Source organism: Giraffa tippelskirchi, chromosome 2 (genome assembly GCF_054371585.1).
Source record: "Giraffa tippelskirchi isolate mGirTip1 chromosome 2, T2T-mGirTip1v1.2.pri, whole genome shotgun sequence".
Classification (NCBI taxonomy): domain Eukaryota; kingdom Metazoa; phylum Chordata; class Mammalia; order Artiodactyla; family Giraffidae; genus Giraffa; species Giraffa tippelskirchi.
In genome coordinates, this window is record NC_137276.1 from 233,493,886 (window position 1) to 233,516,128 (window position 22,243).

At 51.0% G+C, this 22,243-nt stretch overlaps 1 protein-coding gene across 7 annotated transcripts in view; it reads right to left on the reverse strand.

Annotated features, from left to right (window-relative positions):
- COLQ (collagen like tail subunit of asymmetric acetylcholinesterase) overlaps window positions 1-22,243 on the reverse strand; it is a 63,575-nt gene that overhangs the window by 19,676 nt on the left and 21,656 nt on the right. For 2 of the 7 annotated variants that reach the window (XM_081573238.1, XM_081573239.1), the window contains exons 2-10: window positions 11,324-11,436; window positions 10,130-10,231; window positions 7,139-7,183; window positions 6,789-6,815; window positions 4,990-5,061; window positions 3,156-3,218; window positions 2,623-2,649; window positions 1,956-2,000; window positions 1,452-1,487 (exon numbers count right to left, since the gene is read on the reverse strand). In XM_081573238.1, the coding sequence (XP_081429364.1) occupies window positions 1,452-1,487; window positions 1,956-2,000; window positions 2,623-2,649; window positions 3,156-3,218; window positions 4,990-5,061; window positions 6,789-6,815; window positions 7,139-7,183; window positions 10,130-10,231; window positions 11,324-11,436 (530 nt within the window). Of the gene's footprint in view, window positions 1-1,451; window positions 1,488-1,955; window positions 2,001-2,622; window positions 2,650-3,155; window positions 3,219-4,989; window positions 5,062-6,788; window positions 6,816-7,138; window positions 7,184-10,129; window positions 10,232-11,323; window positions 11,440-20,401; window positions 20,648-22,243 lie in introns of all 7 variants that reach the window. The other 5 variants (XM_081573240.1, XM_081573242.1, XM_081573241.1 and 2 more) reach the window with 4 other exon arrangements.

Here is a 22,243-nt window from a genome sequence, read left to right on the forward strand (position 1 = left end):
GGGTGGATTCTCTGCAGCCATGGAGATGTTTGCACAATTTTCCTTGGCTGTTTAGAGGGGGCTGAGAGGTGCCTTGCTTGTCTGGGAGAAAACAGTAGCATAAAGAGCATAATTTTTTGGAAAAGATCGTCTGAAGGAAGTGTGGTCCTTCTCCTCACCAGCCAGTAATGTCTTGATCAAATTTCTCTCTGAAGACCTAATTATGGTCATCACATTAGCTCTGTCTTAAACAGGCTGCATGGGAGGGAGGGAGAACTGTCTATGGAAAATCTAGCAAATGGAACAGAGAGCCGAGAAGCTGTCATATTTAATTTTACAGGAATGTATTGCTCTCTGTTACGCAAATGAAAACCTAGACTAAGTATTTTAAAATAAAACTGTTTTTCTCTGTAACGTTCCCTTTCATTTGCTTACATAATTAATCTATTTTCAACCCAACACTCTATGTAGGTAGCAGAAACAGAGCTTTTGACGGCTTTGGGCAGTGATAAATGATAATAATTTCAGATGACTGAAATTATTTAAATATAGTTACCGATGGGAGAAAGATAAAACTTGTTCTTTCAAGCATGGAAAATAAAATTTCAAGGTGAACTTGGAAACAATTTAGAATTCTAACAAAGCATCCCACTTGCCTGTTGGAAGAATATCATGCCCCGAGGCTTAGACAAAAATAAGTGTCCAATGTTAATGCCTTAACAACACGAGGACCCACCATTGCAATCGTGGTTGTCCTAAGTGGTCGTTCAAGCACCCTTTCTCTTTATTGTCTGACACTCCCCTTACCTTCACCCTTGAGTTCTCTTCCCCAGACCCTAACCTTAAATAAAAGTTAAAAAAAAAAAATCTGTCAGTCAATTGCCACTTTCACAGTTTTTAGTATATCTGACACCACTCTGTTACTCACTGAAGATTTTTTAAGTCAACCAAATAAACTCCTTTTTATTAAGCTTTGTCCTGGCAAGATATCCATGAAATCCTACTAAGTGCTTAAATAAATAATACATTTAACTGTCAAATAAAAAACATTTTAGCTGTCTCTTGCTAAAACAACTCTGCATTCCTCCTGCAGTGCCTGTACCCTCCTGAAGGAGTGCTGAGCTGGGTGCCGTCAGAAGCGGCCTTGAGCCCTCATCGGGGCCCCTGGCCGCTACAGCTCCAGTCTGAGTCCCCGGGCACAAAGCTTTCTGCTTTTGGACAGTGTGATAGCCCCTGACAGACAGGAGACACAGAGAAGGCCTCTCTCTTCTCAGGTGGGGTGTCCCTTCCTCCACGGAGTTGGAGGGAGGTCTCACTAGTACTTTTGGCAACTTGTTCCCCTTTCAAACAGGAACCTTGCACAAAGAAACCCACTTATCGGGCCTGATGGGTGAAAGGCAGACCTCTTTTTGCTGTGCTTGGAGGATCTAACTTGTTACTGAAGCCTATTTTTACTACTTCTGAGTACTTACTTTCTGCCCCAACATTCCAGGAAATCCTGGGAAACCCTGTGAAGAGAAAAACAAACATAATGACTGCTTCTGAAATAATGCTTGAAAAGGCTGGGGAGCAACTTGGTCAGCCAAGATAAAGCCCCGTCAGTCAGCCAGCCAACCAGTTAGTCATCCAGCAAGTCAGTCATCCAGCTAACCAGTCATCTAGTCAATCAGTCATTCATTCAGCCAGCCAGTCAGTCAACCAGTCAATCAGTCATTCAGCCAGCCCGCCAGTTAGTCAGCCATTCAACCAATCAGACAGGCATTCATTCATTCAGCCAGTCAGCTAGCCTGTCATCCAGTCCGCCATTCCTTCATTCTTGCAGCCAGTCTTGCCATTCATCACTCAGCCAATCAGCCAGCCAGTCAGTCATTCAGTCAGTCAGCAGCCAGGCAGTCAGTCAGTCAGCCCACAAGATGGGGATTGGTAGGGGATGTCATTTCTGTGGTAGTTTGTCATTTCTATGAAATGCCCATTACCTTTTCTCCTTTGGGACCCAAGTCACCCCTTTCACCTCTGGATCCCTAAGAGGAAACCATAGGAGACAGTCAATGAGTTAACTCCAAAACACTGGGGCATTTCTAACTGAAAACTCCATAGGTCAGCATGCTCACTGCCCTTAGAAGACTGGGGATGCCCAGCGAAGGCTTTCTTTATGAGATATCTCCTATTTGGACCCCAAAACCGCTTACATTAATAAAGGACACTCCACAGAAAATTCTGCGTCCTAGATTTTCTCCCGTCTTCTAGGAAATTTGTCCTCAGGGTGAGGCTGGATTTTTTGCTCTATTTTTGACAGACAGCGAGGCTGTGTGGTAGAAGCGTGGCCTGAGTCGCACATCTACTGTCTTCGCCCAGCCCCTGCCAGCTGTGTTCACACTGCACCTGGCACAACCTCCAGCCCTTACCTGCTCCATGTGAGGGGCTTCCACTGCCACCGGGAGTGCCTCCCTAACCTGCCTGCCCTGGCTCGGGGGCCCTCACTTCTGTCTTGCGGCCCACTGACAAAGGACAGGGTACCCACTGACAGGGTGACATCGAGAGGTGGCGGCTGCAGCCACTGACTTAAGAGACCCCTGGGTCCATGCTCTGTGTATCACGGACCCCAGACTCGGCTCCGGGGAGCCATCAGAGACAAGCACGAACCTTTTCCCCTCTGGATCCAGGGTAGCCCTAAAAGAAAGCAGAAGGCACATTGACAGTCAGCCCTGTAGGACCTCCGGGTCTGGTGCAAGAGTGGAAGGAACCCCTGGATGGGGTGGTGGGATGTGTCTCCACACTTGGCTGTACATTCTAGGGCAGCGGTCGGGGGAGGGTTGCAGCAGTGAATATAAAGATGTCCCCAAGGGTTGTGTTTACACCAGGCCTAAAAAGAACATTGCTTTTCTTAACCCTCACCCCCAAAGGCCCAAACAAAAGGTTTCCATCTGCTTTGCTGTCCAGAGGCTTGACCCTTATTGTCCAAGAGAAGGTCAGGAATGGCCTCCCTCTGCCCCATGTCCCAGGGCATGTCCCCCTGAGGGCTAATAAAGATAAGCACAGCCTGTCTCTGGCCTCTCCAACATCTGTGATAATCCCCAGCCCAGGATAGCAGTCACTCAGTCCCCACTTTATAGACCAGCTGCTCCAGAGCCTTAATCAGAAGACCTGGGACCATCTATCTGGACCAACACACTAACCTTGGAGCCCATTGGTCCTCTTGACCCTGGCAAGCCCATCAGACCCAGGTCACCTTTTTCACCCTGTGGGAATCACAAGAAGGGGGGAGAAAAGACCTCCAGTGACATTTCCTAGAGAAACAACCAGGAGAGGCATGGGCAAGATCAGGATGGAGCTGGGGACATCGAGGCTGGCCTGTGAATCTGAGGACCCCAAATGCTCCCTTGTTCACTCCCAGGGGCCCAAGACTACAGACTCCAGACTTCACTCTGGTATTTGTCATGAAACATAGAAGGAAACTGTCCAAGGCAGAGCAGCTCTCCAAACCAAATGCTCACTCATGTGCTATAAATGAACTGACATTTGATCTTCTCTCCCAGAGAGGGTTGGGAAAGGGTGGGGGAGAGAGCATGCAGGCACTTGGGTTCTCAAAGGACAAGATATCTGTGCTCCAAAAAACTACATCTGCTCTGCTGTTTGCATAGGGAGGAACTTCAGATGTTTCCATATACTCTTTCCCTAGGTTTGCAGCCAAGCAGAGTGACCATTAACCTCTGGGTGGAAGCAGGGGACTAGGATTCACGGATGGGATCTGTTACCCTTCAGAATGGTTTACAGTTGGAACTTTTAGTACCTTCTGTGCCAAAAAACTTTAACCAGCACTAAACAGTAGAAATATAAGGTGAGCCACATACTTAATTTTAAATTTTTTTAGAAGTCACCAGAAAAGTAAAACTAAACGGATGAAATTAACTTTAAATTTAAACATTAAATTTACTCTAATTAATCTAATTATTAATCACTATTTAATAATCCAATTATTTTAAATGTGTCATCAATGTAAAAACTATCCATGAGAGTTTTACATTTGATTTTTCACAGTAAATATTTGAAATCTGTTGTGTATTTAAATTTAAATCACACCTTAATTCAGGTGCTAAATTTTCATCCAAAATACCTGATCTGTATTAGATTTCATAAAATTTATAGTTAAAACAGCAGATTTCAACTCAAGTTGCTCAAAATTACTTAAATGTTTTCAAATAACTGAACTGAGTAAAGATTTTTAAATTCAAACTTAAATTAATTAAAAAAATGTCAGTTCCTCAGTTGCACTTGGCACATTTCAAGGGCTCAATAGTCACACGTGGCTAGTGGCCGCCACACTGGATGGCTAAGCATTCTAGACGGTGGATTTCTAAGGAAATATCCTTGGGACTTTTCCTAAAGATGATTGGGACCAATTTTCTAGTCTATAATAAATGCAGCCAAGTGAGTCAGAGCAGATGGTGACATTCGCCTGCCCACCCCGACTTCTGCAGGTCAGTGCTAAGTCATGGCCTCCACACCCAGTTGTCTGCTACCAAAGTGTGTAAAAAGACAGGTGTTTGGATGTGTCAGCTTCCCCTCACCTGTCTGAGGAAGGGGATTTCCCCAGCAGTTAGCGATCCATCTGTGAAAGCAGGGTTTCTGTGGTTCCAGCCCCCGACTCCCTTGCCCTCACCCTCCACCCCCTGCCCAGTTAGTATGACGGGCCAACAGCCTTCCAGACACAAGCTCCTTTGGCGTCATCTCAGGGAGCCAAAGAATTGAGCTAACTCTCAGGACAGAGCAGGACAGGGCCCCTGGAAGGAGGCAGCAGGCCCTTGTTTCTCCTCCCACAGGAGCAGCTGTGGGACTGACCACGGTCTTGTGGTCCAGGCATGGGAGGAAGTGTTTGGGGCCCTCTGGGCGGTCCTTGGGCTCTCTCCTTTCCCCTGTCTTGAGGTTGAGTTTCGCCGACTGTGCCAGGAGACAAGGGAGCCGCCACCTCCTCCCCTCTAGTTCTGTTGCCCTGAGAGCCGCCACACTTACCCTGGGGCCTTCAGGGCCGGGCCAGCCGACAGGCCCAGGCATGCCAGGAACTCCTGGGGGGCCAGGTCTGCCCTTCAAAGACAGAGAACGAAAGTTAGGACTATTGGGCTTGTTCTCCTCCCTCTGAAAACACAGATTTGTCTCTGTGGCCTGGTAGGGAGTATGGGCCCAAGCATGGCCGCAGGACCCTCATCCCCACCTCCAAAGACTCAGGCCTGGAAAGCTGGGCCTCTCGGATGGGAGTTAAAGCCCTTGGTATCACATGATGTCAACACACGAGATTGTTCTATTCAAGAGATGGAAGGTGTTGGGAAGAAGCTCTAAACGTCTCAGTCCTTTGACCGTTATCACCCACCCACACATCCCCTGTATTCCAATATATTCTCTCCATGGAGGCAACATACAAGGGGGAGGATGAGGTATAGGGGAGCAGCTACAGAAGCTGGGCCCTTTCCCTTGAGGTCTTTCCCCTGCTCAGCGTGCCCACCTCCCAGAGGACACGTTCCTTGCCATAACAACTTACTCCTTCCTACAGCCTGCATGTGTGGGTTTGCCAGGGGGCTGCCCAGCAATTGATGCACCACCCCTTGCTGAAGCCAACAGCCCGGCCCCCTTACATCAGGTGAGGCAGGGCCAATTCTCTGTCACCATTCCCACTCCAGAGCTCCTCTGTGGATCAGGCTGAAGCTGGATGTCACCTGATACCACCAACCCCATTGGGTTTCCTCCCCTGCCCCAGCTGGGTCTCCCCTCCCCTAGGCTCCTCTGGAGAGAGCTGCTTTCATCATGAATTCATGTGCAGACGGCATGGACCACCTCCATCTCTGTGTCTAGCAAACCCAACAGAGGCCGAGGAGCTGTGGAAGAGTAAGCCCTGCAAGACAGCGTGAGGGCAGTGAGGTGGGGTCTGTATTGACCTCTGCACCTACTGGCTAATTTCCGTTAGCCTAGATGGGGATGTGGAAGGCTCATCCCTGACCCAGAGATCATGGGTGCTGGCGGGCACACTAGCTCCCACCCCTGCCTGCTTCACCCACGGCAGACATCACTAAGCAGTCACAGGTCTTGTTCTGAGTGCAGAGAGGACACCAGAATCCTCCCAGCCCGGCGCTTCAGACAACAACTAGGCCTTGGCCGGAGTGGTCAGCTGTGTCCTAAAAGGCTGGGACTTTGTCATACAAAGGTCTGTTTGAGGCTCTTATTGATAGTAAAAGTATTTGAATAAAATAACTGGGGTAATAGTAATTTATATTTAGAACCATGGGCATCTTTTCTTGGTCTTGGACCTCCTTCTGTATCACCAAGACCGACAATTTCAGTGCCAGCATCCCCTGACCTCAGTGGACAGTGGTTGGTTGACTCCTTCCTGATGCTAATGAGAGTCTTGGTTTATTCAGAGTCCCTGCGACCTGAGGTAACTCCCATTTATTTCAGCTGGGCCCTAAGGCAAAGCCGTTCGTTCTTGTCTGACACTTAATTTCAGTTTAATCAAATCGACAGTGAGAGTCATTTGGTGCCGCCAGCTGGGGCCTTGGAGGGTTTCTCTGATGGACGGCAGTATGAGGCTGGGGGGAACCCGGTCAGGCTCGGCAGCTGAAGTCCCAATGCCACCAGCAGCAGGCTGCAGCCCCTGACTGAAAAGCGGGTGGAAAGAGGCAGTCGCTTCCGTCCTCATCAGGATGACTCCTGGGGATTGGGGCTGCAGAGGTGTGCAGCTGGTCCCCACCCCTGAGGGCACACACTCTCACATGCCCAGCACAGCTGCCCGTGTAATTCTGACAGGGTAACGTGGACTGTACCTTCCTTCCTGGTCGACCAAGCTCCCCCTGTGGATGGAGAAGACAGGTAAGCAGAGACTGCTTTGGAGGACAAGTTCTAGAACCTGAGGGCTTGGCAGGTCTGATGAGCCGTGATGCCCACACGGCTAGGTGCCCTGGAGGCTCACAGTGTCTCCGCCACATCAGGGGGCCCCGCTGAGACGGACGGATTGGGTCCCACGCCCGCAGTCACCACGGAGCCCATCGTCACCCTCTAAGGCAGGATGAGCGCATTCTTCGAAATCTCAACCAGAAAACCCTCAGGGGCGTCCCCAGAAACCAGGCCGGCATTACCCAGAGGAGGTGGGGGTGGAGACAGAGGTGGTTCATACCTTTTCTCCCTTTGGTCCAGTCTTGCCAGGAAGCCCGGGAGGGCCCTACACAATCAAGATAAGAAGAGAACAAGGCCCGCATCAGCCAGAGGCAGGACGGGTGGGGGGCCCTGGGTGCCTTGGCCTTCAGTAGCCACATCTCGCTGCAGACTCACGGGTCCTGGCACGGCAGGAAGGACCCTGCGCCCCATCTGGGCCAGGCCCATCCTCCTCCCTGGGACCCCTCTTCTTGCTTTCTCTGGGCTGTTTTCAGCATCACCGTTACTGCGGTGCTCACACACCTGCTCTCTGTGATTTTCCTTTTCTCCCTGGAATTCTCGGATGGCCCGAACATCCTGAGTGCTTGGCGAGGGCAACTCAAGAGACTTAAGAAGGGCTCTTTGCTGAAAACGAGATGCTTCACCACCTCTCACCTCTTTTCCGCTGCCCTTACCAAGTTTCCCTAGGGCCCTGACCAGACAGAAGTTACGCTTTGCTTGCAGGAGTAGCTGATGCAGAAATTCCCGTGGTGGACCTCTGGGTACTAGGAAGAGCAAAAGTCTTCTGCTTTAAGATGCTAAGAGTGTGGGCAGGTGAAGAGCGCATTTTTGTCCCACTGCCAGGCCAGGGGGTGGGGCTGAGTCCAGCTCGGGGACCCCCCACGCCTGGCGCCCTGAAGCTTGGCGCACACACGACAGGATGCAGCTGCCCTTGGTGCACACGCGTATGAAACCTTCAGCTGGCCAGCTGTCTGCCAAGCTCCCCAGGACAGCAGAGGGGAAATCCACCAAAACCTCCAGGCCACCTTTCATCCCCCAAGATCTGCAGGTGAGCACGCCTTACGTGAACGCTGTCTGAAATAGGATTTCTGTGAAGCTTGTTCAAATGACCCACTCCAGCCAAGGAATTCTGATCCTCTGTGCACATCAGAAGCCCTTGGGGGACCTTTTAAAATTCCCCAGGGACACAGGCATCCCAGGGGATTCTAATGGGCAGAAAAGTTGGAGAACCACCGCTTCTGGTTTATTCTCTGTTTGGGGGGTGGGGAAGGGAGAGTTTCAGTTCCACTCTTTCTTCTTTTCCAAGCCTCAGTATTTTTTCTGTTTTCTTGAAATGGGCTAGAACTATTTATCAGGCCATGATGCTGTCCCTAGTTCAGGGCTTCCCAAACTTTGATGTGAGGGTGATTCCCTCTGGGGAGTCTTGTTAAGATGCAGGATCTGATGAGAGGGGGGGTGGTGGGGAAGGGGAGGCTGAGATTCTGTGCTTCCAGCAAGTCTCCAGGTGCTGGCAGTTGTGGGTCCAATGCTCCCCCTCTGCATGGGTACAGGGTCGCCCTGTGTTTCTGGGGCACAGAGGTGGCTGTGGGGTCCCCGGAGCCAGCCACACAGCCTCCCAGGGACCCACGTGGGCTTATACCAGGTCAGAGAGGTTCCTGTGGGGCTGGAGACTGCAGCCTCAAGGCAGCCAGGACCCCCTTCCCGTCCCATGGTTTCTCTGCAGGCACAGACCGTGGGAGCTGAGAAGATGGAAATCCCCCTGAGAGCTGAGCCTCTGGCACCCACCGTGCGTCTCTGCAGACTTCCCAGAGCCTCTGTGGCAGTTCTGGCCAACTGTGGGGTCCCAAGTCCTGCTTTCTTCACTGCATTCAATAAACCTTTATGGGGAAGCTCTACTTCCCAGCCAAGGGATTCCAAGCCTCTCTGCACATTACAAGCTCTTGGGGACCTTATAAAATTCCCCAGGGACACAGGCCAGGACTACACCCCAGGGACTGGTGTGGGTGGGCACAAAGCAAGGTGGACAATGTCCCTGCTCGCAAGAGCTGGTCTGCAAGGAGCCAGACAGGAAATACTTTGGCTTTGCCTCTGATACAGCAATTCTGTCACAACTACCCTCAACTCTGCCCTTCAGTGCAACACTGAATGATAAAATTTAATTACAAAACATGCCGGACTGGACCCCTGCCCATAGTTTTCCAACTTCAACCATAGAGCTTATATTTTATGGAGGGGGGAGACCCAAGAGCCTAGAAACAAGAATAAAACTGTAACAGCATGAGAAAACTATGCCGAGAAGGAAAATTGGTCCCTGGGTGGAGAGTGATGGGGCGGTTACTGCAGGCGGAGGGTGGAGGGGGCATGTCTGAGCAGGTGGGGCACCCTGGGTTTTGAGGGACAGAGGAGCTGGCCATGGGGACAGTCGGAAGGAAGGGCATTCCAAACAGCCGGAGCCACAAGCAAGGCCCCAAGGCCGCCACGGACTTCAACACACACTGCGGCTGCACTGAGTAGGCCGCGACGTCGTGTGAGACAATTTGCAGGAGATACGGGTCCCCACGCGGGGCTGCGCTCCCAGGGTGAGGAGTGTGTCTTACTCTTCCTGTGACGGGAAGCCACAGGGGAGATGACAGAATTCCTCTCTCCCGTCCCTACGGCAGGCCCGGACCCCACGTCCTCCTCGACGGACCCCCTCTGCCAGGCCGGCCAGAGGGCCCAGGAGTCTGTGAGACGGTCTCTGGAGGGAACCCTCTGTCTGCCTAGAAAGTCCTTCCACCAGCGTTGGGCCTGCCCCTCACTCTGACCTGAGCTCTGGTGGGGAGGGGTGGGCTGGTTGGTGCCCATGTCTGGGGCCAAAATGAGCCCAGAGCACCATGTTCCCTGTTGCCCCATTTTTCTGCCCTGCAGGCAGGTCCCTCTGGGTGGGGTTAACAGTCGCACTGCCCCTGAGTGTTTTTCTGATGACGACTATAGCAGTAACCACCCCCATCTAGGCAGTAGCTCGCCTGGTCACCTCCCACATGTAGTACTGCAGGGGAAGTTATATCCCCATTGTGCAGAGGGGCACACTGAGGCTGGGAGGCAGAATTGGCCAGAGAAGAACCATGTGGTCCTTCCAGGGCGGGAAAACAACCCCAGGGCAGAGGGGCAACTCTTCCCCGGGGTGGCGGGCAGGGGAGGGTCCCTGCCCTGAGCAGAGGACCTCAGGGGAAGGGCCTGGGGGTGCGCTGACCTGGGGGCCCGGAGGTCCAGATGAGCTGAGCGACCCTTGCGCACACGGGGACTGCGCCGTCTCCAGTTCCAGGACGAGGTTCTTCATGTCTGGGGAGAGAAGCTTCAAGACAAAGTGACACAGGTTTTAGGTCTGACCAGGAGTGCTGAAGAGGGGTCAGCCCCCGGACACAGACCTGTTCCACAGCCCAGCCCCGGGGCTGGTGGTTCCCTGACTCCCCAGTGGGCGTCTCAGGAAGGCGACCCCTGACTCCCAGTCTCCTTCCGCTCATCTGCTCTGAGACAAGCCTGTCTTACGTGGATTACAGAGAAAACGCAACCACTCTGGAAGGAGTTAGGAACTCACTCAGGGGCCTTCATCCAGTATCCAGGACAGCACCATCCAACAATAGAAGTAAAATGAGTCACTAATTCGACACTAATGTGTCATCTTAAATGTTCCGGTAATCACATAAAAATGTAAAAGGGAACAAGTGAAATTAATTTTGGTGAGTGTTTTATCTTACCCAATATATCCCCAATATTATTTCAATGTAAAAAAAAACTACTGAGACATTTTGCGTCATTATAAAAGGCATTCAGTGTGTATTTTATACTCAGCACATCTCAACTGGAACTGGCCACGTGGGGCCAGAGGCTAGTGTATTGGACAGTGGGGGTCCAAGAGGTTCTGGAAAGATCCGAGCATCTACAGCTCCTGGGGCGCCTTCCGGCTCCGCTTCCCCAGCCCTGCTCTTTCCTTACCTTTCCCTCCCTTTCCCACCTCCCTTCCCCCTCACAGCATTGTTTCCTGGGTCACTTCACTGGACAACAGGCGTAAGAAGGAAATTTCACACGGGCTTACGAAGAGAAAAGACAAGAGGCGGAAATTCCACGTCTGAGCCGCTGACGGGAGCCCAGAAAGTTATCAGTTCACCTCAGTGTCTCTGGGCGGACAGGACACTGGCCCGCCGTCTGCCTGCCGAGACAGGCAAGCTGTCTGCTGGCCAGCTGAACGGCCCAGCGCAGCTCCTGGCGAGGAAGCATCTCCCTCCATCCTGCTCGATGCACGGGCACCAGGAACAGCCGAACGTCTATTCTGGCTCTACCTGCTGCCCGGCGGAGTGCAGAGAGCCGGCGCCTCAGAACAGCCCGGGGAGGAGCCCCCGCCCGGCGGAGGGGCGGCCCCGGGACCCCGTCAGTCAGCGGTACTCACCGGGCTCCGGCCCCCTCGGAAGAAGGGCGGGGGGAAGAGCGGGGGCGGCGGGGGCGTCGGCAGGCAGCATGCTCGGTGGCCACCGCGCCTCTTCTGATCCAGGCCGGGCAGGGCTGCTCGGAGAAAACCCCTGCTCGTTAGCGTGGGACCAGCCTTAGCGCCTCTGGGTGCCCACTGTGCCCGGGGAAGGGGACCATGTGCCACCCCCGACGGCAGCGTCTCACTTCCAGCCCGCTGGGAGTGAGCGCCACCCCTGCCTACCCCTGACTTGGCCCTCCCCGCCTCACTGGTAAGCGAGTGGGCACTGCGGCCGCTGTGACCACTGGGAGGTCAGGCTCCTTCTCCAGACGCTGACAGTCACTTTGTAGATGGGACAGAGAACATACGGTTCAAAGAGACCCGTCAGGTGCCCCTTCTCTCAGCTGGGGAGAGGGCAGGGTCTGCTAACACCCTTGACACTGTGCCTGGAAGGAACCGTTTCGAGGGGGAGGCAGTGACCCGGGCCAAGATTTCAAACATCCGTTTGACTCCAGACTCTACACAGACATTCGGGTCCCCCGTGCTCACAGGAGAGCTACAGGCTAATGTCTTCAGACACAGGAGTGAGATGACGAGGGGGCCTTGGGTCCTTTCAGCTTCGCAACCAGGTGTTCAACATTAGCACACGTTCAGTGCTGAGGTGGTCCTGGCAGAAAGGACACAGATCCCCCGGGGATTCCTGCAGCATCCAGGTGGAGATGCAAAACTCCAGCCTGCAGGAGCTCCTTCAGTTCCTGTCCAGTCTCTGCCCTGTCTCTGTCCCGCTCCCTGTCCACCGCCCTGGCTCCCAGCCTGCGGGAGTCCTTGTGGCTGCATTTGAGCTTCATATGAACGGCAACTCTTGTGTCCTTCCTTGGCTCGACATCGTGTCTGTGAAGGGTATCCTGATTGCTGCTTTTCGTCATCACGCTGCTGAACAGAGTCCCCCGTGGGACACGATCACAGCCTACTCGTCCTGCTACCGTGGAACACTGGGCTGACACGGCTACACGCCCGCCAGACCGGCTAAACTGAGAAGGCCAGAACGTGACATTCGTCAGCATGGGCATGGGACAACCAGAATTCTCACTCATTGGCTGGTGGGAGAGAAAACGGCCTCAACCTCTTTGGAAAACTCTCCGCATTGTCTCCTAAAGCTGAATGCAGCCACGTCCGATGGTTCGGCAACTCTCACTCCTGTATGTTCACCAACGGAAATGTGGATGTGTGTTCACCCAAACACACATACTACTCGAACATTGTCCAGAGCCGTTGATTTTCCAGCTCCCAGTCCTAGTCTCGTGATGATACCGCCTCGTCCACCCCTTCTCCCAATCTCTGACCTCACAGAACATGGGTGGATTGCCCTTCACACCCCTCTCTGCCCTGAAACCAGTTTTCAGGCTTGTCTCCCGGGGACACTGCTTGTCTTTTCTTTGTGCCCTGTGATCCAAGGCCTGACTCGACATCAGGCAGCCAGTGGGTGCTTCCCAGAAGGCACGCAGTGCGGGCTGCCTGTGTTAGCCGGGAATCATTCTGACCACACCTACACCCTTGCACCTGGCAGAGGAGCATCCTGCTGTCTGGACCAGTGGTCCTCAGTCCCCCTCAGACGCAAGGCCCCATTGGTAAGAAGTATCTTTAAAGACCCCTTTGTTATCCTAAAATAAAATTCAAAAATAAGACAACATATCTATGCCATTTAAAAATCAATGTAATGCTCTGAATGTAATATAAAAGAGAGCTTTCAGAAAAACGATTTATGATATAAAAATGCATGTTTGTTTTTAAATGCATGTTTTGATATGCATATTTTGCCTGGCACTACCATGTCAGAAAACTTGATGATGTAGTTGGATGCTCATGCCTGTGTGTGAAACCACAGTGAACGCAACGGCTACTAACCCAAGGTGTAGTATCAGCAACACAAATGCTTCAAGTGAGCTGCCCGCTGTAAGAGTGATTTTCTCAAATGAGGAAAAGTACTGGGTAAAATCCCAACCAAACAAAGCGTAGTCGCTACTCAGCAGTTACCTCAGAAAACTCTGTTTCGAACTATAGCAGTTCAACAAATATTGATGTGAAAGAGAATTAGCTTCTGGGATGAGATAATTATAAAAGATATGCATCTTCCATGTGACATTTCACAGTCATGTGGGGCATGGGACATGTGTATGATGCTGTCCTATATGAAACCTCTCAGCTCAGCTGTTGTGACAACTGAAAATGAAAATTTCTAACAAGGCCCCATGAAACACTCTCTGAGATAAATTGTACCAATGTTTTCTTTGGTCTGTCTCCCAAGGCAATAGAGATAAAAGCAAAAATAAACAAATGGGACTTAACCAAACTAATAAGCTTTGGCACAGCAGAGGAAACCATAAACAAAACAAAAAGACAACCTACAGGACGGGAGAAAGTATCTGCAAGTGATGCAACCAACAAGGGATTACTCTCCAAAATATACAAACAGCTCATACAGCTCAATAGCAAAAAACAAACAACCCAATCAAAAAATGGACGGAAGACCTAAACAGACATTTCTCCAAAGAAGACATCCAGATGACCAATAGGCATGTGAAAAGATGCTCAACATCACTAGCTGCTAGAGAAATGCAAATCAAAACTGCAGTGAGGTCTCACTTCACACTGGTCAGAATGACCACCATAAAAAAGTATACAAGTAATAACTTCTGGGGGGAGGGTGTGGAGAAAAGGGAATACTACTGCCCTGTTAGTGGGGTAAATGAGGCAGTCATTATGGAGAACAGTACAGAGGTTCCTTAAAAAAGTAAAAATAGAACTACTATGAGACCTGGCAATCCCACTCTTGGGCATATATCCAGAGAAAACTCTAATTCAAAGAGATACGTGTACCCCAATGTTCATAGCAGCACTGTTCACATAGCCAAGACGTGGAAGTAACCTAAATGTCCATTGACTGAGGAGTGGATAAAGACAGGATTTGAACTCTGGTTCCAGAGCCCTTCCTGCCGATCTGGACTGACTGTGTGTGGAAATAAAGGTGATGTGATATATTTATACAATGGAATATTACTCAGCCCTAAAAGAGAATGAAATAATGCCATTTGCAGCAACACGAATGGACCTAGAGAGTGTCATAATAAGTGAATTAAGTCAGAGAAAGACAAATATCATATAATATTACTTATGAAGTGAAAGTCGCTTGATTGTGTCAGACTCTTTGCGACCCCATGGACTATACAGTCCATGGAATTCTCCAGGCCAGAATACTGGAGTGGGTAGCCTTTCTCTTCTCCAGGGATCTTCCCAACACAGGGATCAAACCCCGGTCTCCCGCATTGCAGGCAGGCTCTTTATCAGCTTAGCCACAAGGGAAGCCCAATATTACTTATAATATTGTATAATATTATATGTGGAATCTAAAAAGTGAAACAAATGAATTTATTTATTAATACAAAATAGACTCACAGAGAAAACAAATTTATGGTTACCAAACAGGAAAGGGAGAGGGATAAATTAGGAGTCTAGAATTAGAAAAACTGTACAGAGATGTCTTAATGACCCAGATAACCCCGATGGTGTGGTCACTCATCTAGAGTCAGACATCCTGGAGTGTGAAGTCAAGTGGGCCCTAGGAAGCATTACTAAGAACAAAGCAAGTGGAGGTGATGGAATTCCAGTTGAACTATTTCAAATCCTAAAAGATGATGCTGTGAAACTGCTGCACTCAATATGCCAGCAAATTTGGAAAACTCAGCAGTGGCCACAGGACTGGAAAAGGCCAGTTTTCATTCCAATACCAAAGAAGGGCAATGCCAAATAATGTACAAACTACCACACAATTGTATTCATTTCTTATGTTAGCAAGGCAATGCTCAAAATCCTTCAAGCTAGGCTTCAACAGCACGTGAACCAGGAACTTCCAGATGTACAGGATGGATTTAGAAAAGGCAGGGGAATTAGAGATCAAATTGCCAATATCCATTGGATCATTGAAAAAGCAAGAGAATTCCAGAAAACCATCTATTTCTGCTTTATTGACTATGCAAAAGCCTTTGACTGTGTGGATCACAAACTGTGCAAAATTCTTCAAGAAATGGGAATATCAGACCACCTTACCTACCTCCTGAGAAATCCATATGCAGGTCAAGAAGCGACAGTTAGAACCAGACATGGAACAAAGGACTAGTTCAAAACTGGGAAAGGAGTACGTCAAGGTTGTATATTGTCACCCTGATTATTTAACTTATATGCATAGTACATCATGCGAAATGCTGGGTTGGATGAAGCACAAGCTGGAATCAAGATTTATGGGAGAAATATCAATAACCTCAAATATGCAGATGACACCACCCTTATGGCAGAAAGTGAAGAGGAACGAAAGAGCCTCTTGATGAAAGTTAAAGAGGAGAGTGAGAAAGTTGGCTTAAGACTTGACATTCAAAAAGTCAAGATAATAGCATCCAGTCCCATCACTTCATGGCAAATCAGTTCAGTTCAGTTCAGTTCAGTCGCTCAGTCATGTCCAACTCTTTGCGACCCCATGAACCGCAGCACACCAGGCCTCCCTGTCCATCACCAACTCCCAGAGTTTACCCAAACTCATGTCCATTGAGTCGGTGATGCCATCCAACCATCTCATCCTCTGCCGTCCCCTTCTCCTCCCACCCTCAATCTTTCCCAGCATCAGGGTCTTTTCAAATGAGTCAGCTCTTCCCATCAGGTGGCCAGAGTACTGGAGTTTCTGCTTCAACAGCAGTCCTTCCAATGAACACCCAGGACTGATCTCCTTTAGGATGGACTGTTTGGATCTCCTTGCAGTCCAAGGGACTCTCAAGAGTCTTCTCCAACACCACAGTTCAAAAGCTTCAATTCTTCGGCACTCAGCTTTCTTTATAGTCCAACTCTCACATCCATACATGACTACTGGAAAAACCATAGCCTTGACTAGATGGACCTTTGTTGACAAAGCGATGTCTCTGCTTTTAATATGCTGTCTAGGTTGGTCATAACTTCCCTTCCAAGGAGTAGAAAGTGAAGTCGCTCAGTCGTGTCCAACTCTTTGCGACCCCATGGACTGTAGCCTACCAGGCTCCTCCGTCCATGGGATTCTCCAGTCGAGAATACTAGAGTGGGTTGCCATTTCCTTCTCCAGGGGATCTTCCCGACCCAGGGATCAAACCTGGGTCTCCCACATTGCAGGCAGATGCTTTAACCTCTGAGCCATCAGGGAAGCATCCAAGGAGTAAGCGTCTTTTAATTTCAGGGCTGAAATCATCATCTGCAGTGATTTTGGAGCCCCCCCAAAAAAGTCAGCCACTGTTTCCACTGTTTGCCCATCTATTTGCCATGAAGTGATGGGACTAGATGCCATGATCTTAGTTTTCTCAATGTTAAGCTTTAAGCCAACTTTTGCACTCTCCTCTTTCACTTTCATCAAGAGGCTCTTTAGTTCTTCTTCACTTTCTGCCATAAGGGTGGTGTCATCTGCATAGCTGAGGTTATTGATATTTCTCCTGGCAATCTTGATTTCAGCTTGTGTTTCTTCCAGCCCAGCATTTCTCATGATGTACTCTGCAAATAAGTTAAATAAGCAGGGTAACAATATACAGCCTCGACGTACTCCTTCTCCTATTTGGAACCAGTGTGTTGTTCCATGTCCAGTTCTAAATGTTGCTTCCTGACTTGCATACAGGTTTCTCAAGAGGCAGATCAGGTGGTCTGGTATTCCCATCTCTTTCAGAATTTTCCACAGTTTCTTGTGATCCACACAGTCAAAGGCTTTGGCATAGTCAATAAAGCAGAAATAGATGTTTTTCTGAAACTCTCTTGCTTTTTCGATGATCTAGTGGATGTTGGCAATTTGATCTCTGGTTCCTCTGCCTTTTCTAAAACCAGCTTGAACGTCTGGAAGTTCAAGGCAAATAGATGGGTAAAAAAACGGAAACAGTGACAGGCTTTATTTTCTTGGGCTTCAAAATCACTACAGTGACTGCAGTCATGAAATGAAAGGGTGCTTGCTCCTTGGAAGAAAAGCTATTACAAACCTAGAGAGCATATTAAAAAGCAGAGACATTACTTTGCCGGCAAAGGTCTGTATAGTCAAAGCTCTGGTTTTTCCAGTAGTCATGTATGGACGTGAGAGTTGAACTACAAAGACAGCTGCGGGCTAAAGAATTGATGCTTTTGAACTGTGGTGTTGGAGAAGACTCTTGAGAGTCCCTTGGGCTGCAAGGAGATCCAACCAGTCCATCCTAAAGGAGATCAGTCCTGGGTGTTCATTGGAAGGACTGATGTTGAAGCTGAAACTCCAGTACTTTGGCCACCTGATGGGAAGAGCTGACTCATTTGAAAAGACCCTGATGCTGGGAAAGATTGAAGGCAACAGAGGATGAGATGGTTGGGTGACATCATGGACTGGGTTGACGTGAGTTTGAGCAAACTCCGAGATGTTGAAGGGCAGGAGAGCCTGATGTGCTACTGTCCATGAGGCCGCAAAGAGGGACTGAACAACAACAATCCTCAGAGCAGCCCTGAGAGTTAAGTACTATTATTACTATGATCCCATCTTACAGATCCACTAGCTGAGGCAAAGAGGTAAAGCAATCGCCCAAGGTCATACAGCTGGTAAGTGACAGAGACAGGATTTGAACTCTGGTTCAAAGAGTCCTTCCTGATGATCTGGACTGACTGAGTGTGGAAGTAAAGGTCGGGAGCTAAGAAGGCCAGAGGCTCCTGGAACAACCACATGATATATTACAGAAAGTGTCAATGTCTCCAACAAGTCACACCTGTTGCTGAACACAGCGGGCTCCACTACCTCATCGCGAGGAGTGAGGACTCACACAAGGGTACCCATGGGCATCTAGCAAGAGGCGGCGAGGAAGGATTTATTCTAGGAGTGGGGCTTTGCTACATGATGCTGGAGGGCTGCCTGTGGGGAAGCCCAGTCTGACCTGGCTCTGGACTGGCAGCTGCAGCCTCTCCTTTGCCCCCGCCAGGCCTCGGTGGACGGCCAGGGCTGAGCTGTGGTTCTCCGCATGGCCTCTCCCAGCCAGGGGCAGCTGGGGGTGGCTCACGAAGGTGCTCTGCTCATCACTCCTGTTTCCAGACTTTCCAGGGCCCGGGGGCCTCTGCAGCCCACACCCTGCGTGGCCTCCACCGGAGGAAGACCTGGCTCCGTCAGAGCCCTACCCCAGGCCTCCCCCTGGACGCTGGCGCTCCCCTAGCAAGCACACTGTGGCCGTTGCTCCTCCTGTTAAGGCTTCTGCAGGGGCTGCCCCCCGGCCCTACCCCTAGACCCCTTTCATTTTCAGCAGATGAGGACCATCTGTTTCTGCCTGCCCCACCCCCCAGCTCCCTGGAGTGGTTTGTTTTTAGCACCATCTAGTTTATTTCCAGCTCGTTCCAGCTCAGAATATTTCCATCAGGTGGACGTGTTTGGGAACAGCTTCCCACTCCCCCCCACCCTGCCTTTCCCTCCTGGTCACTAAGACAGGACTTCACACGTCTATTTTGGGGTCATCCGAGTGGCCTGTGGGTCTCTCTGGGCCAGGCTACCCCCATGGCATCGTGTCTGAGCTCGGGTCCAGCCTGGAAAGCCCCAGAGGCTCTGTTGTAATGGAAAACATTGTGTGTGTGTGTGTGTGTGTGTGTGCGCGCGCGTGTGGGGCCTGCAGAAACCTGGGTGCTCCACAAGGCTTAGCCCTGTGTGTGTGTGTGTCTGCGTGTGCATGAGGCCTGCAGAAACCTTGGTGCTCCACAAGGCTTAGCCCTGTGTGTGTGTGTGTGTGTGCGCGCGCGTATGGCGCCTGCAGAAACCTGGGTGCTCCACAAGGCTCAGCCCCGGGAAATGCCAACCTCCAGGGAATCTCGGGACTGCCCGCCCTGACGCACCGACACCGGAGTTCCACTGTGTGTGGCTCAGCTGTGCCACATCCTGGGTGGGGACAATCCTGGGTGTGACTCAGGCTTTTGCATACGTTTGGGGTTTTTCCCTTTTGCTGTTGTTGATGCTGTCTTTGCCCTTTGAACAAGATACCTCCTTGAGTCTTGGAAAGTGATTCACTCAGACCTACGCTTGGAAACTCAGGGGCTTGGATCACAGTGTGAATCCAGGCAAAAGGGGCCATGGGGCCCGGCGCGACTCTCCACTGCCACCTGAGACTCAGTTTCCCCAACTGCACCACATGGGATTTGGCCCCAACCGCCTCCAGAGTCCTTTTTCCCCACGGTGAACCCCAGCAGCACGGCCATCCAGGTCTCTCACTCACTAGACCAGCCCATCCGCAGGGCAGTAGAGAGGGCTTCCTCTGTTTCTGCCTCCTTGTTTTGCATCAAGCGGCACGGGAAGGAAGTGATCCAAACTTCCTACCTTTGCAGGCTGGGGAAATTGCAGGTGCAGCCAGACGCTAACTGCAGCTGCCGGAGCCCAGCCTGCTCCTCCCGCCCCCTCTGCGGCTCCCCTGCCTGGTGGAACGTGCCCTCTCAGGAGCTGAGGTGCGGAGAGGAGAAGGCACATGTTCACAGCACCACTAGGGCTTCTGACCCTGAGTCAGACGGCTCAGCGACAGCCATGTTCTCAGCCTGCCTGATGCACGGATTCCAGACCAGATTGCACCCTACAGTTTGGCTTCAACCCCACTCAGGCCACACGTGCCTTGAGACATGAATTCTGACCCTAGATCTTGAAGGCGTTTGCACTTCTCTGAAAGACAACGTTAGAGTCGTGGGACGGCGGTGAGCCGCAGGACCCGGCCTGGAGAGGGCTGGATGGAGAACGTCCCGGCCACCCATGCCAGGGTGGCCCCGGACTACAGAGCACCGTGCTGCTTCAGAGCCAAGGGAGCAGCTGCCAGCCTGCCACCCAGGGTCACAGGAGGGGAACACACAAGCGTGGGAGCCAAGATCACACGAACTCCAACGTCAAACTGCTTTACATGGCAATTCCAACCCCAGCGGAGGACTTGAAGATTTAAGTTCCCCAGAACAACTTGGCTTTCCAAGAGTCTTTTTTTTTCCAAAGCAACACACAATACACACACACACACACACACACACACACACGCAACTCACCCAAACAGCAAGCTGAGTAACAGAGCAGTCCTGAAACGGTGAGCAGATGAGCGAGGCTGAGGAATGGGCAGGTCATCGCGCGCAGGGCCCAGGCGCACTGGCAGGGGGACACCCTCTGGAGGCCGGCTGAGAGTTGTCACGCCCCCGGCGCCGCCAGCACCTGGCCTGCTGGGCATCTGGGATGGGAGTTGGCCAATCCCTGCTTCTGTCCCAGAGGCCGGGGGTCTGGAGGCCATTCCTGAGCTCCTGGGAATAGGAAGGGAGAGGCAGGCTTCTCGCCTCTCAGGAGGATGAACTGGGCGGAGGGGGTGCGGCTTGGGAGAGGAAGAGCGTCCTGGGGGGCACCTAGGGGAGGAGGTGGGGTTGGGAGCCCGGGATACTGATGCCCCTGCGGCAGAGAGGAAGCAGAGGGTCAGCCGTCGAACAGGCTGCTTTTGATTCTGGCAAGCCTCACAGGGCCAACCTCACTGACACCCCCACTGCGAGGGGATGGGGTGGGGCAGTCTGCCTGCCTCCACTCCAGGGAAGGTCTTTGGTCTCTGTCGCTTCACCATGTCTATGCCAAAGTGCTGGCCACAAAGCTAATCTTAGTTTTAAAATATGTATATATTTTCAAAGAGCCAACAGGGCAAACTTTTTTTAGATGAAGCTTTCCTGTAAAATGATTAAGTGACATATACCAGATGCATGTGGAAATCTGACACTTGATAGGCACCCAGTGCACAAACACATGCATACACACACGCACACGTGCACACACACACACGCACACACACAACATTCTAGATCACAGAAGCAGTAAGCACAGTTGTTTAAATCAGCTTAGCAAAGACCATGAGCTACAGCAGGAGTCGGCAACGTTTGTCTGGAAAGGGCCGGAGAGGAAGTGTTTTAGCCTCCGTGGGTAGCCTCTGCTGCACTGCACCCCCACCATTGTGCATGGAAACAGCACAGACAACACGGGCAGCGTGCGTGTGGCCACGCTGCAGCGAAACGTTATTTACAAAAATAGGACACAAGCTGGACTTGGCTCCCAGGCTGTAGTTTGCCGACCACTGAGCTACACCCGTCAAAAGAAAGGATACTTCCTGTGTTCGTCCATTCATTCACCGACTGTTTCATTCATTCAGGAACATTCAGAGAGTGAGTGCCAAACGCCTGCCAGACACAATGACTGGACACAGTTCCTCCCCTCAGTACGAGTCATTAGCCTTCGTGGAAAGAGTCAAGGCCCTGGAGTCAGGCAAACCTGGGCTGGAGCCCTGTTTTTGCCTCTGTCTGAACTTAAGGAAGTTATTTACTCTCTCGGAGCCTTAGCTGACTTATCTGTTGAGAGGGTAGGGAGAAATGAAACTAGTTCATTTGTTGTGAGGATTAGAGCAAGGCTTGTGGAGTTCCTGTGGAATAGGGACTCTTTCGTCAATATTTTCATAGATAACTTGTATGAGGTGGAAAATTAAAAGTGGCTGACATGGGGCTGGGTATCTAGAGGGATTTACAGGAGGAAATGCTGGATACCAGCTGGGGCAAGGGATGCAAGTGAGAAATCAGGGAAAGCTTCCTGGAAGAGGTGGCATTTGAGCTGAGCTTTGAAATTGGAGAAGATCTGCTCGTACCATGATGGGAGGAGCTAGGGAGGAGAGGGCTCTGTTCCTCTCTGGGGCATTTCTCTCTGTTAGCAGAAACATCAGGAAATGCAGTACAGAGGGCACACAGTCCTGAACCCCAGCCCATGGCAGAAAGCTCATCTACGTCCCCTTTACCCAGATTTCCTGGAGCTGGGTTATGTTACTGCAGCTCTTCAGTTTTTCAAACCTCATTTCAAACACCCTCAGAGACAGA